Consider the following 21,598-nt stretch of genomic DNA (forward strand, 5'->3'; position numbering starts at 1 on the left):
CGTGTGCCATTAAAATGTATTTTTTATTGTTGACAGTTTCCAGACAGCCCCCGCCCCCCACCGGAGGCAGAATGAGGAATTTGGGGCATTTTATCAGTGCGGCCCGGGCCGCCTGTTAACCCTTCCCCTGTCGGGCTCCTACTCCTTTTCCCTTTCCCTTTTAGCTCCTTTCCCATCCACCACAGGACCCGCTTCCTCCCAGCCCCACCGTGGCACAGTGGGGGCTGGGCCAGAAAAGGCCAGGGTCAGGGGAGTCGAGGGAGGGTCTGGCATCTGGAAGGGCCCAACCCGAGGGAGGTGGTGACGCCAGTCACTTCACTCTGTGCCTTAGTTATCTCATCTGTAAAATGGGGATCGAGATTGTGAGCCCCACGTGGGACAGGGATTGAGTATCCACGCTTGGCACATAGTAAGCCCTTAAATATCACAATTACTATTATTATTATCTCCTCACCCTGCACTTAGGTCAGTACTCCTTGACTTTGATAACCAACCCATCCCCATAGCACTTACATATATATCCCCATATTCTGCCACTTCCCCTTTGTGTAATTTTAATGTCTGTGGCCCCCACTAGGCTGTAAACATCTTAAGGATGGGGATTATGTCTACCTACTCTACTGTATCGTATGCCCCTACCAGTTTAGTATAGTGCTCTGCATACAGTAAGTGCTCAATATAGGCTATTCATTGACTGACCTGGAATGCCCCATCCTCTGCAATGACCTGGATGTGGGGCAGAGGTAGTGGTAGCCAGGCCCCTGGGCCTCTCTGTGAAGTTCCCAAGTGACAGTTGGAAAGAGAGGAAGCTTTGCAGAGACGGGAGAAGAGACGGCAGTAGTTTGGATGAGTCAAGCCTCAAAACCCCCAGTAGGGAAATAGATAGAAGAGTGAGGGAAAAGGCAGGGAGAGGAGGGAAACCTTTCTGCAGGTCATCTAGCTTCCGAAGAGCAACGTTTGGTGACAGAATGGGTGAAGATTAAAGACACCGTTTGGTGAGGTTTAGGGATGATGGGTGGATTTCATCCCCCTCCACAGGCTTTCCCTTCATCCTGACATCTTCCTGCACATTACAAGGCATGCCCAGATCTGGGCACCTACAGCATTTCTGGCCTAGTGGGGGACAGAGGGGAAGCACATGACTCTCAGGGGCAAAGAGCAGAGGGCAAAAATCTTTCTGGCTAAACCCAGAGGGACACTGCGAATTTGCAGCTGTTAGTGAAACTGCTGAATAACGCAGACACAGCTTCAGCGCAGGCCGACCAGAGACAGAAAACAGAGCAAAATGAGAGCAGAAATGCCTCAGCCTCATGCTACCTACACATACAAACACACACACACACACCACACACACACAGTATCTTCGCAACATATCTCCCCATCTCAATCGCCCTCCCTTCTCTGTCACCTTTGCAATTAAGTCTACACTCCAAAGCACTTAGTCGCCCCACCCACACTGCACCATGGTATAGTGGATAGAGCCTGGGCCTGGGAGTCAGAAGGTCTTGGGTTCTAATCCCGACTCAGCCACTTGTCTGCTGGGTGACCTTGGGCACATCACTTCATTTCGCTGTACCTCAGTTACCTCATCTGTAAAATGGGAATTGAGACTGTGAGCTTCTAAGTGGGACAGGGACTGTGTCCAACTCAGTTGGCTTGTATCTACCCCAGCATTTAGTACAGTGCCTGGCACACAGTAAGTGCTTAATAAATACCCTAATTATTATTATTATTATTTATATCCTTATACTTGGTTGCTTCCCCTTTCTGAAACTTTAATGTTTACCTACTCTACTGTATTTTGTTGTACTCTCCCAAGCACTTAGTACAGTGTCCTGCACACAATCAGCGCTCAATAAATACAATTGATTGATATTTGGTACAGGGATCTTGCCGCAGTAAGTGCTCAATAAATATTACTGATTGATCTTCCACCAGATTGTAAGCTCCTCGAAGGCAGGGACCATTCTACCTACTCTACTGTACTCTTAAAAGCACTTAGTATAGTGCTCTGCACACTGTAAATGTTCAGTAAATATTGATTAACTAAAGTTAGTGATAATTACTCAATTACTTTGTGCCCTGTAAAGAACCAAATCACTTTGGGGCCCATAATAGCCTATATGGTTCTCTTCATCAATCATATTAATGGTATAATGGCCAAATTTCCACTTCTCATTTTGCTATCCAGACACAGCAGACCCAAGAGATCAAACCTCGCCAAGGAGAGCAGGATGGAAGAGAAAATTACATCATTTAGTGACAACACCCCAAATGATCAGCAGTAACCAAGAGGGAAAAAGGCAGAAGAACAAAGAGACCCAGTAGCTGAGCCAGAAAGAGTGAAATCTCTCAAGCCCAAGCCAGAGAGGCAGAGTCACCACCCCATCACTTCTAGGAGAGAGGCGAGGCCAGTCGGATCAGTTGAGACAGGAAAGACATAAATGAGGAGTCTGCAGACAGAGAGAACCCAATACTCCCATCACATGGACGAGATAAAAAGTGAGGGTGAAACAGCTACAGGCACCTGTTCTGACATGGCCCAGTCACTACTCCTTCAATCACTCGTATTTATTGAGTGCTGTGTGCAGAGAACTGTACCAAGCACTTGGGAAAATACAATATAAGAGAGTTGGCCCTCCTCTCATTAGGGAATCTCTCTCAGCACCTCCTATTCCCTTTCAGCAGCAAGAGAAGTGCTCTTGCTATTAGCACTCTCAGCTCCAACAGAGAGGGAGATGGTTGGGGATGATGAGGATGATTCTACTCTCCCTGTTCTCACTTCCCCAAAGGCAGCTGAGACTTTGGGACGGAATACAGTGCTTTCCTCTAGGAGAAGGAGCTCAGAAAGGATTAAACACCACACCCAGGCTAGAGGTGGTCTTTTGGCTCCGACCCACTTGGCGAGAGGGGACAATTCAAACTCCCCTACCCTGGGGTAACTGGAGCTGAACTTATGCTCCATAAAGCATGGTTAGACTGTGTGTGACTAATACCCACTTCACTCTGGGTTGGCTAATTAACCAGTTAATTTGATACATGTAGACAGCCAAACCGGACAGCACGGGCCAAAATAATCCACATGGATCAAATTAACCAGATAATTGACAAATCTCCACTTCCTTTTGGGCTTTGCCAAGAGCCTTGATCTAAGGAGAAACCAAGCTGAGCAGACACAGCAACAATCCCCTGGCCTCAATGGGAAGGGAGATGGGCGGGTAGAAGAAACCTCTTTTCCCAATCTCTATGAATGAGTAAACTTTGCCAACACTGCTCCAAAAACCAAGCGGGTTAACCGGCCCATCATCCCTCTCTCCAGCTGTACAAACACACGCGGCCCACACAGACAGCGCGCTCCGGCTGAAGCTGCCCGCTACGCTTTTCCAACGCGGAAGCATTTCTGGAATTCCAATCACCAGTTATTCCCCACAGAAAAGAGTGTTCCCATCTAATAAATGGCAGCCTGGCCAAGCCCTCCCCACTCCCCCTTCCACTATGGCTGGCACTGCAAATTAGTACAGAGAAGAGGGAAGGATTTTTTCCATTGCACCTAGTGATGAGAGCAGCTCCAAAGATGTTCCCAGTAGTCATGGTATTTATTGAGTGCAACACACTGGATTAGCACTTAGGAAGGGAAAGCTGAAGCAAAGGACATACTCCCTGCCCACAGGGACTTTACAATCAAACAAATAGCTCACCCTGCAATGGCTAAAAACCTAGGCTCCAGAGCTTGACAGGTTTTCCACAAAAATTAGAAACCAGAATGTAAACTCCTTGTGGACAGGGAACGTGTTACTCCTTTGTTCTGTACTTCCCCAGTGCCAAGCACAGAGCGCTGCACCAAATGGGTGCTCAATGAATATTACTACTACTATTGTGATAGGGGGTTCTTTCAAATTCTTTTAGTAGCTGAACAAGGTTTGCCATTCCAGAGGAGCCAAAGGCTGCTTGGAATTGGCTATCCCAGCACCACCTTCTTCCTCTGGCCAAGCTGCCCCTGAATCTGAATTATCTCCAAAGTCTGGGCCTAATTCACAGAGAAGGCTTCATTTCTTGGTTTCCGGACAAGCAGGTGAAAATTGCCAAAACCAAATGGAACCCTAGAGAAGCAGCGTGGCTCATTGTAAAGAGCCCGGGCTTGGGAGTCAGAGGTCATGGGTTCGAATCCCGGCTCTGCCACTTGTCAGCTGTGTGACTGTGGGCAGGTCACTTAACTTCTCTGTGCCTCGGTTCCCTCATCTGTAAAGTGGGGATTAACTGTGAGCCTCGCGTGGGACAACCTGATTACCCTGTATCTACCCCAGCGCTTAGAACAGTGCTCTGCACATAGTAAGCGCTTAACAAATACCAACATTATTATTAAATGGAACACCTAGCAGTCCATTTAGAGCTGAAGGGAGGAAAGTGGTTGGGGCGGACCAAGAAGAGAAAGGAGTTGGACTTGGAAAAGAAAAAGACGGACGCAACTGGCGGATGACTTCCAAGGACTCTGGTACCACTGGTGAGGCACACTCAGTCTAGGACGCAGTCGCCCTTGTCTTCATTCTAGCAGACTAGAGGGAGTCAACTGTGCTCCTTGCTGCATTCTAGATGGAACTGGAGAGAAGAGGAGAGATTACGGGTAAAAGGGGCTTGTCCATGGTACCCGGCCCATTGAGAGTAAAGAGGAAGTCCTGAACCTATAAATTTCCCAAGTAAGCAAGCTCTGCTGGAGCCAAGACAGAAAACGGAATCGATTATTATTCAAGCTGAGGTGTTTGGAGCCCTGAATTTTGGGGATAATTGTCTCAATGATCCATTTTTTGCTTTGCCTGTAGACCTGAGAGAAGGGAAAAGAGGAATGAAAGAAGATAGGGAGAAGCTAAGAGGAAGAGGAGTCAATGACACGGCAGTTGTCCCTCATATCCTTTGTCCCAACAACTCTTCAGAATTCACACCTGACTCAAATCTTGCCGATAAAGCCAGCAGTTGAGCCAACTAGACTTCCTGCCTTCCCACACAACACAGGTACTAACCTCTACCCCACATGAGAGTGAGTTTTTCCAATTAGATTTTCAGTAGAAAGCTACCACAGCTATGAAACCTTGCGGGGCAAATCTGACACTCACTTGCTGACTAATGCTAGCAATGAGTGGGTTCAAATGGAGGAAACAAATACCAGGAGAGGCATTTCAATCTATCAATATGATTGCTTGATCAGTAATATTTATTGAACGCCTAGGGTGAGCAGAGCACCAAGTTCTAAACTAAATGCTTGGAGAATACAATAGTGTTAGAAGACACAATCCTTGCACCCAAGGAGCTTAAAGATGCAAATTACAAAGAAGAGGGAAAAGGAGAAGGGAAAGATGAATACGTGGAAGAATAAGGACTTAAATAGTAGAGTGTGTACATTGGCGTACAGGAGCGCTAAAGGTGGTTGCGAAGGCATCAGGGTGGAGGCCAATCAGTCAATAGTATTTTATAAGCACTTACTTTATGCAGAACACTGAGCTAAGCACTTGGGAGGATACACTACAGCATGATGCCTACCCTTAAGGAGTTTATAGTCTAATGGGGCGGTTAGAGGTGAGTCTTATGAACCACTACCCTGCATTCCAATCCACTCTAGGGCATCCTGATATTGGCACAGCTGATGGACACAAAGTGCCACCCTCCACCTTCCCCACCATCTGTCTCCACATTCTTTTGGCCAGCTTGGGTGTCCTCAGAATAGACATAAGTGTAGGTGGGTTGGAATTGGGGCAAGGCCATATGCCTTAGCTGTCAATTGGGCAGACATGAAGGCCAAACAAGAGGCCCTTACAAAGAAGCTCTATTCAGTCTTGCTGACTGGTGTCCTTAAACCAAGAATTCTCAAGATAAAGTTGAGCTCAAATGCAACAAAAACTGGTTCCTAATCCCACTTGCACTAGTAAAAACAAGACAGAGAGCAGTGTAACCATGAAGCAGCATGCGGAATTTACTCTTATCCTTTATTTGCCCCCACCCCAAACTACCATATAGTTAGCTCCTAAGGACACAATAACAGAATGAGAAAAGGCAATATGTACTCCTAACCCAGGTACCATGACCACCCTATGACTAGAATGACTGTTTTGTGCAACTGGCAGGGAAGGAAGGGGTGGTGAGGATGGTGTGATCAAGGGAGAGAAGGAAGAGGAAAAGGAAGTCAGGGAGAAGGACAACGTGAAAGGAGATTATAAGAAGTGTTTTTCCGGCTTTTCTGGAAGGAGAACCACTCCCCAACCCACTCTATCAACTCCCTCCAGTAGCCAAGTACGGGTACCACAACCATGGATCATTCCATTTTCACTTCCAGGAGGGGGAGTCTCCAGAAGTTTCCACCAGGTTTGAAGGTTTTATAGGGAAACATGATTAAAAGCTGCTGCATAAAATCCCTCTCGGGAGGCTCCGAGTCCCTTTTTAAACCTTGTTTGAGCTTTTTCCCATCTCACTTTTGGCAAGAGAAGACCTTTCCCTCTTCCCACTCCATAACCCCCATCCTCATGCTCTCGCCCAAGTTGCACCCTCCCCCTAGGGCCTGTGGATTAAAGAGGCGCCGCTCTGTGTGTGTGTAAGGGACGGGACGCTTGCCCATCTCAATCCTGCGCAGACCTCCTGGGTTCTAGGGCTCCTCCGCTGGGGCCCTGTGGGGAGGGAGCCTTGGTTTTGCCTGGTTCAAGGCCATATCCTGAGGGAAGGGAAGGGACAGACTGAACAGCTGTGCTTGGCCAGGGTCATCAGGCCCAGGAGGCTGTGAGGGTGATACGTGGTTTTCTATCTAGGAGGCTTAATGGAGAAGCCCTTTTCCCTTTATGCCCCACTGCCCTTCAAACCCAAAGAGATTAAAAAAAAAAAAACAGAGACAAAGATAGTGGGGCTTAGCTTAAACCCTAAACACTGGGGCAGCGATTTTCCTCCTCCAGGGGTACTACCAGCCCCGCCGATATACACTTTTGCTCAAGGAATTCTAACAATATTACAAAAGTCTCGAGACACTGTGGTATATATCCACGCTGTGGGCATCTCTATAGAGAGGAAACGTATTGTAGGATGAATATATAGACAACTGGACCTGTTCTACTTTCAATATGGCCCAAAATAAAAAGGTCTGCTTGCTTTTTCTACATCTGTCGTTCATAAACCCACTGAAACATTGAGCCTAAATTTAAACTAGTATAACCACCTAGATGGTTTGGTGATTTCAGAGCACTCATTTGGGTTGAGAATTTCATGCAGTATGAGTAAGGGTTTCCTTATTTCCTTATATTGACAATTGAATTTTAAAAAGTATTTTTATCTCTGGCCGCCTTGTGGATAGGAAAAGAGTTCACATATTTATAATGAAGGAGATAAAACACATACTAGGAGGTCCTCAATATGGATTAACAGTAGATGCTGAAGAACAAGCACCTAGGCTAAGAAAAGTTTAGTGTAAGAGGAGGGGGCCAGTTTGAAGAGTTCCCTACCCCTGCCACCACCAAAATGCTGTGGTTAGTCCTTCTAGTTTCAAGAAGCAACATTTCTGAGGACTCTTACCAATAGTTTGAATAATTCTTAACAGAAAAAAAATACAAATTTAAGTTATCTCTATGTACATACTTCATAGTTTAACTGTGGGCCATATGAAAAATACACACCACGCTCTGAAAATATGAAACCTCTATGTTTACTCTCACAGTGAAAACCTGTGCAGCATAAACATCTATGTTCAGGGTGAACCACTTACAGTTGTCCCTTACTGAGCTACTCCATTGGTGTTTCATTCAGGTTTCACAGGACTTCTTCAAAATGACTCTCGGTAGGACTATCAAGGCCCCACCAAAATACACACCCATTCATTACTGGCTGGGAAAATCTATACAATATCAACACATATTACATACCCACGCACTATACACAGACTACATACAATCATATCTACGGTCATCTTGGACCTCCCTGACACTGGCCGTCTAGTCTTGAACTGACCGGACAATATGGTATCTGTGCTGTGGAAGATAACTCCGTTATTTCCCAGTCCTACATCTGCAATACACATGAATTAAGATTTTCCAAATAAAACGTTCCCGCTTTTATGGGTCTGCCGAAGCCAGATTGGAAAATAATGAGCTTATGCAACCTGTTTGGGAGCACCATGCATCCAGCCTGGACCAAGGGGTCAAGGTCAAAACCCAAACTGAGGGCAAGAGAATTCCAACCAGGAAGTTCACCTGGACACTTGCCAGTGAGAGGCTGTAAGCACTCAGACGGCGGAGAGCCCCATCTCCTCTTTTGGGGCGAATTCTCCTCCCCCAGCTATCTAGAGGGGCCCCACACTCACGTGACCAAAGGGGTCCAGGTGGTTGTTGGTCAGCTTCAGCTTCTGAAAGGAGACCAGCTGCCGCATCCAGTGGGCCCCGGTGGCAGGGGAGTCGGGGTGGACATACAGTCTCCCAGGCATGGCAGGCTCGGCTTTACCTGCCACCATCCTGCCAACACAACAGCCTTTGTTAATTATTCCCATCTCAGATTGGTGGCTCTACCCTGCCCCTTCCCTTGTCCCTCAGACCCAGCCCACTGTTTGCTGATAGATTAATACAAAGCTCCAGCATCCATTGTCACTCAGGTGAGTGACAATTTAAGCAGGAGGAATGATAAGGAATTCTAGTTTTCAGGGGAAGCAGACTAGGGAAGCTGGAGAAACGGATGAGGAGACAACTCTGATTAATTTGTATCTGCCCTAGAGTGCCCTGTCTATCTTAGAAAAGTGCTTCACACATAGCAAGCACTTAACAAATATCATTATTATTAATATAACAACAAAACCTGCCTTCCCACATCATCTCTCTTAGCTTCCATTTCCCCATCTGTGAATGAAATAAGAATGATATCCTGGCAGTGAGGATTGCCAAGCTACAGTCTGAGCCCCTGGGTGCTACATTCCAAGCGCTTAGTACGGTGCTCTGCACACAGTAAGCGTTCAATAAATACGATTGAATGACTGAATGAATATGACATTTGCCTCAATTCACTCAGCAAGTCAGAGGTAGAGCCAGGACTTGAATCCCCAATCCAGTCCCGCCTTTAACGCGGGCTACCTCCAGAAACAGCAGCCTGTTTGCTGGGAAAGCCTCCAGAGAAAACTAAAGGTCTTGAAGCTCTTCGGAATCCAGGACCCCTGGCCAAGGCCATGATTAGGGCTGTGCAAGCAGATGCCCAGGAAACAGAACAAAGTTGGGGGTTGGGGAGTGGAGAGGAGGTGGGGGTGGGGGCTGGCTAGCAGTTTATGATTCAAGACTTGGGACAGGCAAAAGGAGGGGGAAGGGCTAGAAAACAGAATCACCTCCAGCTCCTCAAACTGTCCCTATCTCAGATCAAGCCCAAGGTGTTGTTGAGACCCGGAACCAAAACTCCTGATTCCAGGCAAAGCACTACTAGGGCAGGGATTGTCTCTATCTGTTGCCAAATTGTACATTCCAAGCGCTTAGCACAGTGCTCTGCACACAGTAAGCGCTCAATAAATACGATTGAATGAATGAACTTGAGCAGCATAGAGTAGTTCTAGTCTTTAAACACCTTCCTCCGATCCCCCCCCACCCCCCGTTACAAAATTCCCTGGTGGTGAGCTGTCAATTTGCACCTGAACACTACTGTCTCGGGTGTCAGTGTGCACAAAAGCATGGCAAATCCAGTTTACTAGCTTGTTTGGTAGCTCTTCAGCTATTCCTTTAGGCCATTGCCATAAGCAAAACATCTTAAATTTTAAAAAACATTCTGGAACCAAGACCACATCCTGAGCTAAAAGAAGTGAAGGGGGACAGGGTATTGAGAGATCTGTCTGCCAATGATAGCACCAAACAGCCTTTCATTTGGGTACAAAAAGTCTACCTGTTCTCAATCTACCTTCCCCAGGAAATACACGGGAGGGAAACGATGTAACTTTCCAAGAATAAATTGGTACTTGTCCCAAGCAAGAGGGAAAGAGGCTATTCACAGGACTAAGTTTAAAGAATAAAAAGAAATGCTCCGAGTATCTACGCATACATAAGCAACCCCTGACTACAGGTGGAGAAACTGAAACCCAGAAAGGAACAGGTCACAGGAGAGAAGGGAGATGAGGAATAAGTGGCTATTGGCCAGTGAGTCCTACATTTAGTCCCACTTTCCCAGTGAAACCAACACTGTGGAGAAGTAAAGATACAATTTCTGTTCCTCCCACAGGCTTATATCTTCCCTTTCTGGTCCCCTTCTCCAAGTACAGCTAACTCCCAATTATCCATAGATGGAAGGGAAAGGTGAGGGAGAGGAAGGAAATTACCCAGATGATCTAAAAACCTCATTTTAGCCAATTGCTTCGACCTCCCCTCCTCCAGCAGGCCTTTCACAAAGCCGCTGGCAAGGAGCAAAATAGGCTAAGCTTCCTCTCCTCGCTCACCTGCTATGGAAGGTGCTAACAAGCAGCAAAATGACGGAGAGGTGGAGAAGAGAAAAATGGCTTGGGAAATCCACAAACCGGATAATCGACGGTTGGTTTTGCTCTGGAATTGAACTTCAACAGGTCCCGGCAGAATGAAGTACTCCAGGGCACAATCCCTAGGCTATACAACAGGAGGGAAATAGCCAGGAGCACGAGGAGCCCACGGCCTCTTACCATTTGTTGTCACAGAACTTGTAACGATGATCATCCGCAGGGACAATGTCAATCAGCAAGATGTATTTGGTCTTAGGGTTCATGCCTGTAACCTTCACCTTGTAGCTAGGGAACATCCTCCTGGAAGAAGTCAAAAGGAAACGGATGAGTGGTCTGCCAGAAATGGTGGTCTGCCAGGGCCTAGGCAGGGGAAAGGGGATAGAGCAGACACTATTCAGAGTGTTTTAAAAGGGTACCTATACTCAAGTCTCAGCATCTCAGCGTCGCTTTCCTCTTTTTTTTCTCCCCCATCACAAACTGGAGCCTGGAGCACAAGACCAAGTCTGGGGTGAGCAGAGGATAGAATTTCAGGCCCATGGCCTGAATGCCGGAGTCTCCTCAGAGAGTTGGAGCAGTTGGACCCTGGGGTTTCTGCCAGCTCCTTTCTCCATGGTCTGGGATCCTCCTCACCACAAAATCCCTGAGATATTTTAATTGGCTTGTTGTTTATTTACAAAATTATTCAGATCCCCCCCGGCCCACCCTTATCCTAGCTCCCACTTCCAGACTCAGAGACTCCTGGAGTTGGCAGGGGCTTCCGGAGGCAGGTGCAGGTCTGACCCACCATGAACAGCCTGCAGTCTGCTGTATTTTCTTTTACAGTCTCCAGGGATGGAGCCTCCACAAACTTCCTGTAACAGTGGTGCACGGCCCCCGCGGACAAGAAGGTCTTTCCTAAAATGAATCCGTTCGGCTCGAGTAGTGACTGAAAAGTCCGTTCAAACACACTGGTCCCCCACACTGGTCCTCCCGGGGAAGGGGGGATGGGTTGGGGTTCTGTTATACTGTACTCTCCCAAGTGCTTAGTAGAGTGCTCTGCACTCAGTAAGCACTCAGTAAATGATTGAATGCTCTCCCAAGCACTTAGTACAGAGCTCCACAAACAGCGCTCGATAACTACGATTGATGGACCGAGTGGGGGGGTACAGAGGCCTCCCCCTATCCAACGGAAGGGCAGGGAATGTGAACGTGCATTCCCTCTAGCTCCTTGAGGGCAAGGAATGCGACTGTTTGTTCTTGTAGCGTACTCTCCCAAGTGTTTAGTCCAGTGTTCTGCACCCAGTAAACTTTCAATAAATACGACCGAATGAAGGGCAGGGCCCCTTGGGGGTCCGGGGCAGCCCAGGCCCGGGAAGCCCAGCCTCCGGGCCGACCCACCGGGCCCATGTTCCCCGTGGGGACCCCTAAGTCAGGGCCCTGTCAAGGAGGGGGGGTGGGCGGTGAAAGGACATCTTGTACGTCTCCCCCCAGGTCGCTGACGCAGGCATGCACAGCAGGAAGCCCCCGGCTTCGAAGGTCGGGGGGAGTGGGGAGGACAGGACTGGCCGAGGGGAGGCCAAGAGCCGCCAGGTTCCCCGGGCAACGGGCCTGTTGACTTTGGTGTGACCAGCCGCCCGCTCATGTCTCCAAAAACAACACGGGGCCATGGGGAGGGGTGGGGGGCCCCAACCCGCGAGGCCTGAGCGCCAGGCAAAGCCCAGCCAGCGCCGTGGCCCGAGGGGAGACCCCGGGGAAGGGTGGAGGGAGCCACTTGCCCACTCCCCGCATCCCTTGCAGCGACCTGCGGGGCAGGGGGGGCCTCTGCCCCGCACTTGCTCCTCCGGGAGGCCCTTGCTGCACCTCTCCCGAGCGGGGTGGGGGTCTGGACCGGGGTGAAAGGGGAGAAGGCGGGGTAGGCCCGGTGGCCCCCCGACCCCGCCCGCCTTCTTCCCCCGGCTCCGGGCGACCATTTTGTAACCAACTCGGGCCACAAAATGGGGGCGGCTCCAGCTGTGCTCCGCGCGGGCCCCCTTCGCGGGTGCCCTGCATATATTCCAGATGTTTCCCAAGTAATTAGCCGGGGCGAACGAGAGGGAGGGAGGGAAGGGAGGCGCAGGGGCCTCGGCCCGCGCCGCTTGCGGCCTCCCCTCCGGTCCCTGGGCAACGGGCACCCGTGCAGACCCGGGACGACGGCCCCCATCGTCCGACATCCTCTTCGGGTGGCCATGGGGGCCGGCGGGCCACCTGAGGGCTCTTTGAAAAGAGGAAACGTTCGCCTAAAACGGGGAGGCGAAAGGGAAAGGGCTTCAGCCTGCCGAGGAGCCGAGGAGCCGCTCCCCCTCGGACGTTTAGCCGACAGGCACCGAGCGCCCGGCCTGGCCCGGCCCGACCCAGGGGCGAGGGGCAGGACCCAAGTCCTCGCCCATTCATTCATACATTCGTTCGTTCGTTCAATCAATCAATCAATCAATCCGTCTTCAATCGCATTCATTCATTCGTGCCATCTTTCATTCATTCGTCTTTATTGAGCGCTTACTGCGTGGGGAACACTCTATTAAGTGCTTGGGAGAGTACAGTGCTGCAATGTACAGACGCATTCACATTCCCTGTCCGCAACGAAAGTAATAATAATAATAATGTTGGTATTTGTTAAGCGCTTACTATGTGCCGACCACTGTTCTAAGCGCTGGGGTAGACACAGGGGAATCAGCCTGTCCCACGTGGGGCTCACAGTCTCGATTCCCATTTTACAGATGAGGTAACCGAAACACCGAGAAGATCATCATCATCATCATCAAGTACAGTCAAGCATTCGTTCGTTCGTTCAATCGTATTTATTGAGCGCTTACTGTGTGCAGGGCACTTTACTAAGCGCTTAGGAAAGTATGATATAACAAACAATCACGTTCACATTCCCTGTCCACAACGAACGTACGGTCAATCGTTCATTCAGTCAGTCAGTCATTTATTGAACCCTTAACTGTGTGCAGAGCACTGTACTAAGCGCTTGGGAGAGTACAGTACAATAAACATACACATTCACATTCCCTGTGCACAACGAAAGTAACAATAATAATAATCATAATAATAAAGTACAGTCAAGTATTCATTCATTTGTTCAATCGTATTTATTGAGCGCTTACTGTGTGCAGGGCACTTTACTAAGCGCTTAGGAGAGTATGATATAACAGTCACGTTCACATTCCCTGTCCACAACGAACGTACGGTCAATCGTTCATTCATTCAGTCAGTCATTTATTGAACCCTTACTGTATGCAGAGCACTGTACTAAGCGCTTGGGAGAGTACAGTACAATAAACATACACATTCACATTCCCTGTGCACAACGAAAGTAATAATAATAATCATAATAATCATCATAATAAAGTACAGTCAAGTATTCATTCATTCGTTCAATCGTATTTATTGAGCGCTTACCGTGTGCAGAGCACTTTACTAAGCGCTTAGGAGAGTATGATATAACAATTAACAGACACGTTCACATTTCCTGTCCGCAACGAGCGTACGGTCAATCAGTCAGTCATTTACTGAACACTTACTGTGTCCACGGAACTGTACTAAGCGCTTGGGAGAGTACAATACAACAATAAACACACACATTTACCTTCCCTGCCCACAACGAGCGTACGGTTAATCGTTCATTCAATCGTATATACTGAGCGCTTACTGTTGGCAGAGCACCGTATTAAGCACTCAGGAGAGTATAACACGATAAAGACACATTCGCGTTCCCTGTCAACGACGAGCATACAATCATTCATTCAGTCAGTCATTTATGAGCGCTTATTATGTGCAGAGCACTGTACTAAGCGCTTTGGAAAGTGGAGAAGTAGCGTGGCTCAGTGGAAAGAGCCTGGGCTTGGAAGTCAGAGGTCAGGGGTTCGCATCCCGGCTTCGCCATTTGTCAGCTGTGTGACTGTGGGCAAGTCCCCTAACTTCTCTGAGCCTCAGTTCCCTCATCTGTAAAATGGGGACGAAGACTGTGAGCCTCACGTGGGACCACCTGATTACCCTGTATCTACCCCAGCGCTTAGAACAGTGCTCTGCACATAGTAAGCGCTTAACAAATACCAACATTATTATTATCATTACAGTAAAATAGGCAGTGGCATTCCCTGCCCACAATGAGCTCACAATCTAGAGTGGGGGAGACAGATGTCAATACAAGTAAATGAAATTACAGATATGTACATATGTGCTTTGGGGCTGGGAGGGGGGAAGAGCGAAGGGATAAATAAAATTATCACATCCCCCAGCTGCCTGCGACAGCAGCGAAGAGAAATTGGTCCTGTGTCTCTTTTTTCATTCATCAATCATTCACTCAATAGTATTTATTAAGCGTCTACTGTGGGCAAAGCACTAAGCGCTTGGGAAAGTCCAGCAGAAAAATACGCAGACACGTTCCCTGCCCCCAACCAGCTTACAGTCCTAGATGGGGAGACAGACGTTAATATAAGTAAATAAATATGACAGATATGTACAAAAGTGCTGTGAGACTGGGAGAGGGGTTGAATAAAAGGAGCAAGTCAGGGCGACCCAGAAGAGAGTGGGAGAAGAGAAAAGGGGGTGGTTAGTCAGGGAAGGCCTTTTGGAGGAGATGTGCCTTCAATAAGGCTTTGAAGGAGTTATTGAGCACTTACTCTGTTCCGAGCACTGTACTGAGCGCTTGGGAGATTTCACAGCTGGGGGTTGTGGCACATCGGGGCCAGTATAATAATAGTAATAATAATAATGTTGGTATCTGTTAAGTGCTTACTCTGTGCTGTTCTAAGCTCTGGGGTAGATACAAGGTAATCAGGTTGCCCCACGTAGGGCTCACAGTCTTTATCCCCATTTTACAGATGAGGTAACTGAGGCACAGATAAGTTAAGTGACTTGCCCAAGGTCACACAGGTGACAAGAGGCGGAGGCGGGATTAGACCCATGACTTCTGAGTCCCAAGGGAGGACACCCCTGACACTCACCACACGGCAGGGGCATTCTGCATTGTGCACCTGCCTCGACCTCCCTCTTTTTCGGCTGCGCCTAGTCTCCGCGGTTCCCGGATCTGGGGCCGTGGACTGTAGACTGTAAACTTGTTGTGGGCAGGGAATGTGTCCGTTTATGGTTTTATTGTCCTCTCCCAAGCGCTTAGTACAATGCTCTGCACACTGTAAACTCTCAGTAAATACGATTGACTGACTTCCCAGGTTGCTTACGCGGCTCTGAAAGGCTGATCGAGATGGGCAGGGCCATGTCCGTTATATTACTTTATTGTATTCTCCTAGGCACTTAGTATAGTGCTCTCTCGGCACACTGTAAGCGCTCAATAAATACGATTGATTGACTTCCCAGGCTGCTTATGCGGCTCTGAAATCCTGGGGAGGGGTCGGGGGGCGCGGGGGAGCCCCGGTGTCCGTAGGGAAACTGTCCTTGGATCCCGGCCTTTTTCGATTCCCAGGAGAGGCCCGGGAGCCAGCGGGCCCAATGCGGCCGAAATCCTTCAGCCGTCACAGGAAATGTCCCGGGACTCGAGAGGCTTCCCTCATTCCCTGTTGGGAAAGCCCGAGTCCATTGCATTTCTTGAGCGCTTACTGTGTGCAGGGCACTGTACTAAGCGCTTGGGAGAGTACAACACAACACTAGAACACACGTTCCCTGCCACAACGATTTTACAGTCTAGAGGGGGAGACTGACGGTAATATGAATAAATAAATTACCCATATGTTCGTAAGTGCCGTGGGGTTAGGGGGTGAATAAAGGGATCAAATCAGGAAGGCTAGAGAAGCTGATTTAGGGGGTCCTTCCTCGCTGGGGGTCTACAGGCTGGGCCATCCTGGGTCCCTTCTTCCACTTTCTGTCGACCCGACACCCCCCGGAGCCGGGACTCGGGGAGAAATCCCCTGGCTCGTGAGTGGGGGCAAGCAGGACCCTTGCTGTTTTTTCTTTTCTTTCTTTCTTTCTTTCTTTCTTTCTTTCTTTCTTTCTTTCTTTCTTTCTTTCTTTCTTTCGTATTTCTTGAGCGCATACTGTGCGCAGAACACTGCTTATCTTGTCTCCCCCTCTAGATCGAAAGCCCGCTGAGGCCAGGAAACGTCTACCAACTCCGTTATAATGCTATATTATACTTTCCCTAATGATGATGATGATGACGACGGTGTCTGTTAAACGCTTACTAAATGCCAAGCACTGTTCCAAGCGCTGAGCACTGTTCTAAGCCCTGGCTTAGTGCAGGCCTCTCCACACCTTAAGCGCTCAAGAAATACACCAGTGAAGCTGGCGTCCACCCCGTCCCCGTCCCCGGCTACCTCTGGCCTCGGCAGCAGCCGCAGAGAAAGAGAAGTGAATGACCAAAGCCGCAGATCCTCCCACGGGCGCCAGGATCGTGGCGTCGGAGAGGGGGAGAGCTGAGTCCCCGCCAAAGCCAGTGGCCTGCGGGGAACCGATAGGCCCCTGGCGAACGCGGGCCCTCGAATCTCACTTCTGAACTCCGCAGCCGCCGCTTTGGCCCTGCTGCCTACACAGCCGGGGTTCGGCCATTAGCGAGTGACCAGATAATCCCGGGATGTCTGCACTGCTCAGCTTTAGTGTCTGTGAGAAATACTCGAATATCACCGGTGGCTCAAGGATGTCAGAATAACAGTTACTCCCTGCCAGGCACGATGAATGAGCCTCGGAGTGACAATCCGGGTGCAGAGCGGCCAGGGGTGAAGCTTGGCTTCAGCAGGGCTCCAAAGCCCCCTCCTCACCCTTCCCCTCCTTCCCCTCGACTCCGGGGACAGGTCAGTGGTGGCCCCTTCCCTGGGCATCGAATAGGCCGGGCGGCCGGGCCAGGGTGAAGTTAGCACTGTATCTCATTTTCGGAAATGGTTTTAGGATAAACTTTGGAGTACACCCCTCCATGCGTCTCTCTCACCTCCTAGTAATAACGACTAGAAGCCAAGGCCCTCCGAGCAATTCTCCGTCTCGCAGGATGCGCATGGCTCTGAAGTTTCTTCAGACAGGGAAGAGGGGAATAGTGAGGCAATAATTCTGAAGACATACACCTCTCGACTCCTCAAAATCCTCCAAAGAGCTCCCGACTATTGTCTTAAGGGCTCAATACGGTGCCTGGCACATAGTAAGCGCTTGACAAATACTATAATTACTATTAAGGGCTCCATCGGCTCATTCTTTATCCCTCTGCTTTCCCTATAGCTCGCACTCTTTGCTCTTCCTAAACTGACCTTCTTTCTGTGCCCACCCCCCGACATCTCCGGCCTCCGATCCTTTGCTCACATTCATCCCCTTCAAATCCACCATACTTCAGCTTTTCCTCACTTCAAAGTCTTCCTGAAATCTCATCCCCCTCCAAAAGGTTTTCCCCAGCTAATTTTCACCACCTTTAATCGCGTCATCGCAACAGCCCTTTTTCGATTTTATTCCCTTTTGAATTTATTTCATTTTTCCGTGCTCTTGCTGTTACCAATTGTGTTTATACTTTTCCTCCCCCTCCCACTGTCGGGATACAATTTATGTCTGCCCGTCTCCTCCGCTAGATTTTAAATCCCTAAAGGGCGGGGTCCCCATCTTTTTACTTTTATTGAACTTTTCTAAGCGCCTAGTATAGTGCTCGGCCCCTAGTAAGCACTCAATAAATACTCAAGCATGAATAAATGAAATAGCAGCCATTTCCATGCATGGAATTCCCAACATCTCTAGCCAACTCTGACAGATTAACTAGCTGGATCAGTCTCTGTCTGCGACTATGATTGTCATTTGACCCCTTTTCTCACCTTGGCCAAAATCCCCTATCTAATATAGGGGTTTCCCCGTCTGAGCAAAGGGAACGGTAAAATGGCCCATTGGAGAAAGTGCCTGCGTACTAGAGGGATGAGGAGAAACGGAAACAGACGGACAGAGAGGCAGACAATTGTGGAAAGAGAGAAAAGGCAGAGACAGAAGCAAAGAGGAAGGGGCAAGTCAGCAAATTGACTCGATAGATGAAGGCTTTTCCTAGAAGCTGATGCACCAGGAGCAGTTGCTGTCTGTTGGCACTGAGACCATCTGTTTTGTTGTTGGTTTTTGGGGGGGGGGGGAGTTTCAGCTGATCCAACTTCAACCCACTTCAACTAAGGGGGACTTTCCCCTGCTCTTTGCCAGTGAGGTACAAAATAAAATGCAAATTGGCATATATTATTTTTAAGACTTTGTTCATCTTAAGCGGCACCTTGGGTCCATAGTCTGTTGCATGTGAATGATACCAGCTGGTCTGGAGTGGCCCAGAGTCCTCCATTAGACTGTAAACTTGTTGTGGGCAGAGAACGTGTCCACCAACTCTGCTTTTTATTATCCTCTTCCAAGGGCTTGGTACAGTTCGCTGCACATGGAAAGCTCTCAATAAATACAATTGATTGATGATTGATTCTCTGCCTCAGAGAATGATCATCTCGTCCCAGGAAGCCCTTGGTGCTGGAGTTGCTGAGGGTCCTATTTCTCATTTTCCACCCTTTCTCCAGGCGTCAGTGACCTCTATATGTGGGGTACTGTGGGGTACTGTGTGTCATCCAAACGTTCTCCTCCTTCCCCAGGAGCACTCCTGGGAACGGATTACTGGGGAGCTAGAAACACCTTATTTTTATGACAAATTAAGGTTTATCCCTCTAGACTGTTAGCTCGTTGTGGGAGGAGAACGTGTCTACCAACTCTGTTATATTGTGCTATCCCAAGCGCTTAGTGTAATGCTCTGCACACAGTAAACACTCAATAAAGACGATGGATTGATTGATTGACTAACCCTCATGTCCATAATCCACTTCTCCCCTTCAAACGATTTTTATCATTGTTACGTGCGTTTACATATGTCGATGTGGATTGCCCGAAGTTTCTCGAGGGCAGGGACCATGTCTATGTCGGGGTCAATCAATTAATTCTTTTGAAATAACAAATCAGTCACTCAGGGGAGAGTAATAAGAATCAGGTGTCCGACCCGATTTGCTTGTAACCACCTCAGCGCTTAGTACCGTGCCTGGCACATAGTAAGCGCTTAACAAATACCATAATTATGGGGCAATGTGGGTGGGGTCACGGAATTTTTGAAGCCGGAATTTTCGAAAACTATTTACAATGCTGACTTCATATACTTCCTTTTTTTTCCTGAGAGGGGGAAAAAATGTTCTCTGATCCAGTGAGAGCATCTTAAAGAAATATTTTCCGGGGTGCGATGAGGAGAGGACCGGGGGGGACTAATGCCATTTTAGGAAGGTCAGCTGTTTCTCTTAGCTTTTTTTTGATGGCATTTCCTTTTGATAGACTCTTGCTTTCAGAAAATACTTTAAAAGAGATCAAAGCGCTTTATCCCCGGGTCCCGTTTTCCCAGTGTATCCAAACCCTACTGCCCCTTATTTCTCTTATCACCCACGCCACTCGGCTCTGACGCTCTGTATACAGAGAGAGGGCCGTTAGCTTTGAAGTCCGGGATTAGCCCGAGCCAGATCCTTGCTTCAGAATAACAAACAATACAGGTTCAACAGGAGTTCTCATCGGTAGTTCATTTTTCAAACCCAAATTCACTGTCACTAACACAAGCAACATTGAACTCAACAGGCTACGGGGCCGATAGGGGAGATTAATCTGGTGGCAGAACCGTGACCCGGGGCTGAGAAGGTCAGACGGTTAGGAAATTTTCATTTTAGGAGGTTTATATTTAAATTTTTTGCGGAGCTCACTTTTATCTATGTTTGGGATAAAATGTTGTTTCTCACACAAGCGGGGGAGGGGAACGCGGAGATGGGGAGAAGTGGGAGGTAGAGAGTGACCGTGGGAGGATGGGGGAGAGAGCAAACTCCCTGAAGTCTCCAGGACTCTGTTGTCTGCCAGGGGCAGGTAAGGGACAGAGAGACTGGCCGGTATTTGGGTTTTGTCTCTTTACGATCGTTTGTTTATCAGTTTTACACATGACAGGGACCGACTCCTACCGCTTTTTAAGCCCTCGTGCCCCGTAGACGCTGCTTTCGTTGGTGGAAAACCCGTTCCGCCGCGCAAGAGTCTCGGACGCGGAGGAAAATGTTCCTTTCCGGAGTCCAGACAAAGAAGGGCCACTGGACCGCCGGTCCGCAGGCCTGGAGGAGCCACCCCAGTTCAGCTTTGTCCTTCCCCCTGCATCCGCGCAGAATAACTCTCATCCGGCCCAAGCAAGGAGGACTGATTTTTAAATTGCAGAGAAACGGGAGCACGTCCCGAATCGCCAGTGAAGTGAGACACACTCATCCCAGTCTGCCCAGTGAGGTGGAGGGTAGAGCAATTTGGGGTTGACCTGGGGATATAACAAAATAAGTGGGATAATTCAGGCCACCGGAGGGGTTCCCCCCCCCCCCACTCCCACACATACACATCCCAAATGACCCGGCTCATTGATTCAACACTCCAACTGGTTGGCCAGGCACTGCCCTTGTGTGTCTCTTTCAGTCCCTTTCTGACTCTCCTCTCTCTCCCTCTTTCCTTCCTCCTGGCCCTCGTACACTCCCGGGGCAGGGGAGGGTCCGGGATCTGTTGCTCTTTTCCCACGGGCAAGAAGGGGCTATCCCATCCCAGGCCCCGGCGTGAAGACCAAAGAAAACAAGCAGAATAGGCTCGGTACACACACGCCGCGTTCACACACGCATGCATAACCTACACGTGCACAAACCATACGCGCGCAGCACGAACACACATATGTACACATGCGTTTCCCTGTGCGTATTCCTTACTGTCACGGAGGGAAGAAAAGTGAGACCTAAAGTTGCACGTCCAGTTCTAGCCCGTGAAGCCTCCAAACTAGGGATCCGGGGATAGCTTGGAGGGAGGAAGGACGAGAGGAAGAGGGAGCTGGCCAGGGACTAAGGAAAGAGGCTAGGGAAAGAGGAAGAATGAAGGCAAAGATGATCTCTGTTAGGGAAACAAAAAGAGTTTTACGTCCTCATCCCGTAAATAACGGGAAAACTTTGTCGTCAGTTCGTTTTGTCGTCAGTTCGTTTTAGTGTCAGGCAGGTGCCACCCTGAAAGGAGCGGACAAATTTCTCTCGAGAGCCACGGAGGCTACGATGCTGCAGAAGATACCCAGGCGTCCCGAGGGGGTTTGCTGTGGGGGATGGGAGGTCATTTGCTTATGCTCCCTGATGTATAAGCAACTATACCTACCATTCT

The 21,598-nt window shown here is 48.9% G+C and overlaps 1 protein-coding gene across 2 annotated transcripts in view; it reads right to left on the minus strand.

The window, feature by feature from the left end:
• The window catches only part of TBX4 (T-box transcription factor 4), a 40,211-nt gene that overhangs the window by 6,459 nt on the left and 12,154 nt on the right, over window positions 1–21,598 (minus strand). For both annotated transcript variants that reach the window (XM_029081599.2, XM_029081598.2), the window contains exons 4-5: window positions 10,637–10,756; window positions 8,327–8,474 (exon numbers count right to left, since the gene is read on the minus strand). In XM_029081599.2, coding sequence (XP_028937432.1) covers window positions 8,327–8,474; window positions 10,637–10,756 — 268 coding nt within the window. The remainder of the gene's footprint in view (window positions 1–8,326; window positions 8,475–10,636; window positions 10,757–21,598) is intronic.

This window comes from Ornithorhynchus anatinus, chromosome 17 (genome assembly GCF_004115215.2).
Source record: "Ornithorhynchus anatinus isolate Pmale09 chromosome 17, mOrnAna1.pri.v4, whole genome shotgun sequence".
Taxonomy (NCBI): domain Eukaryota; kingdom Metazoa; phylum Chordata; class Mammalia; order Monotremata; family Ornithorhynchidae; genus Ornithorhynchus; species Ornithorhynchus anatinus.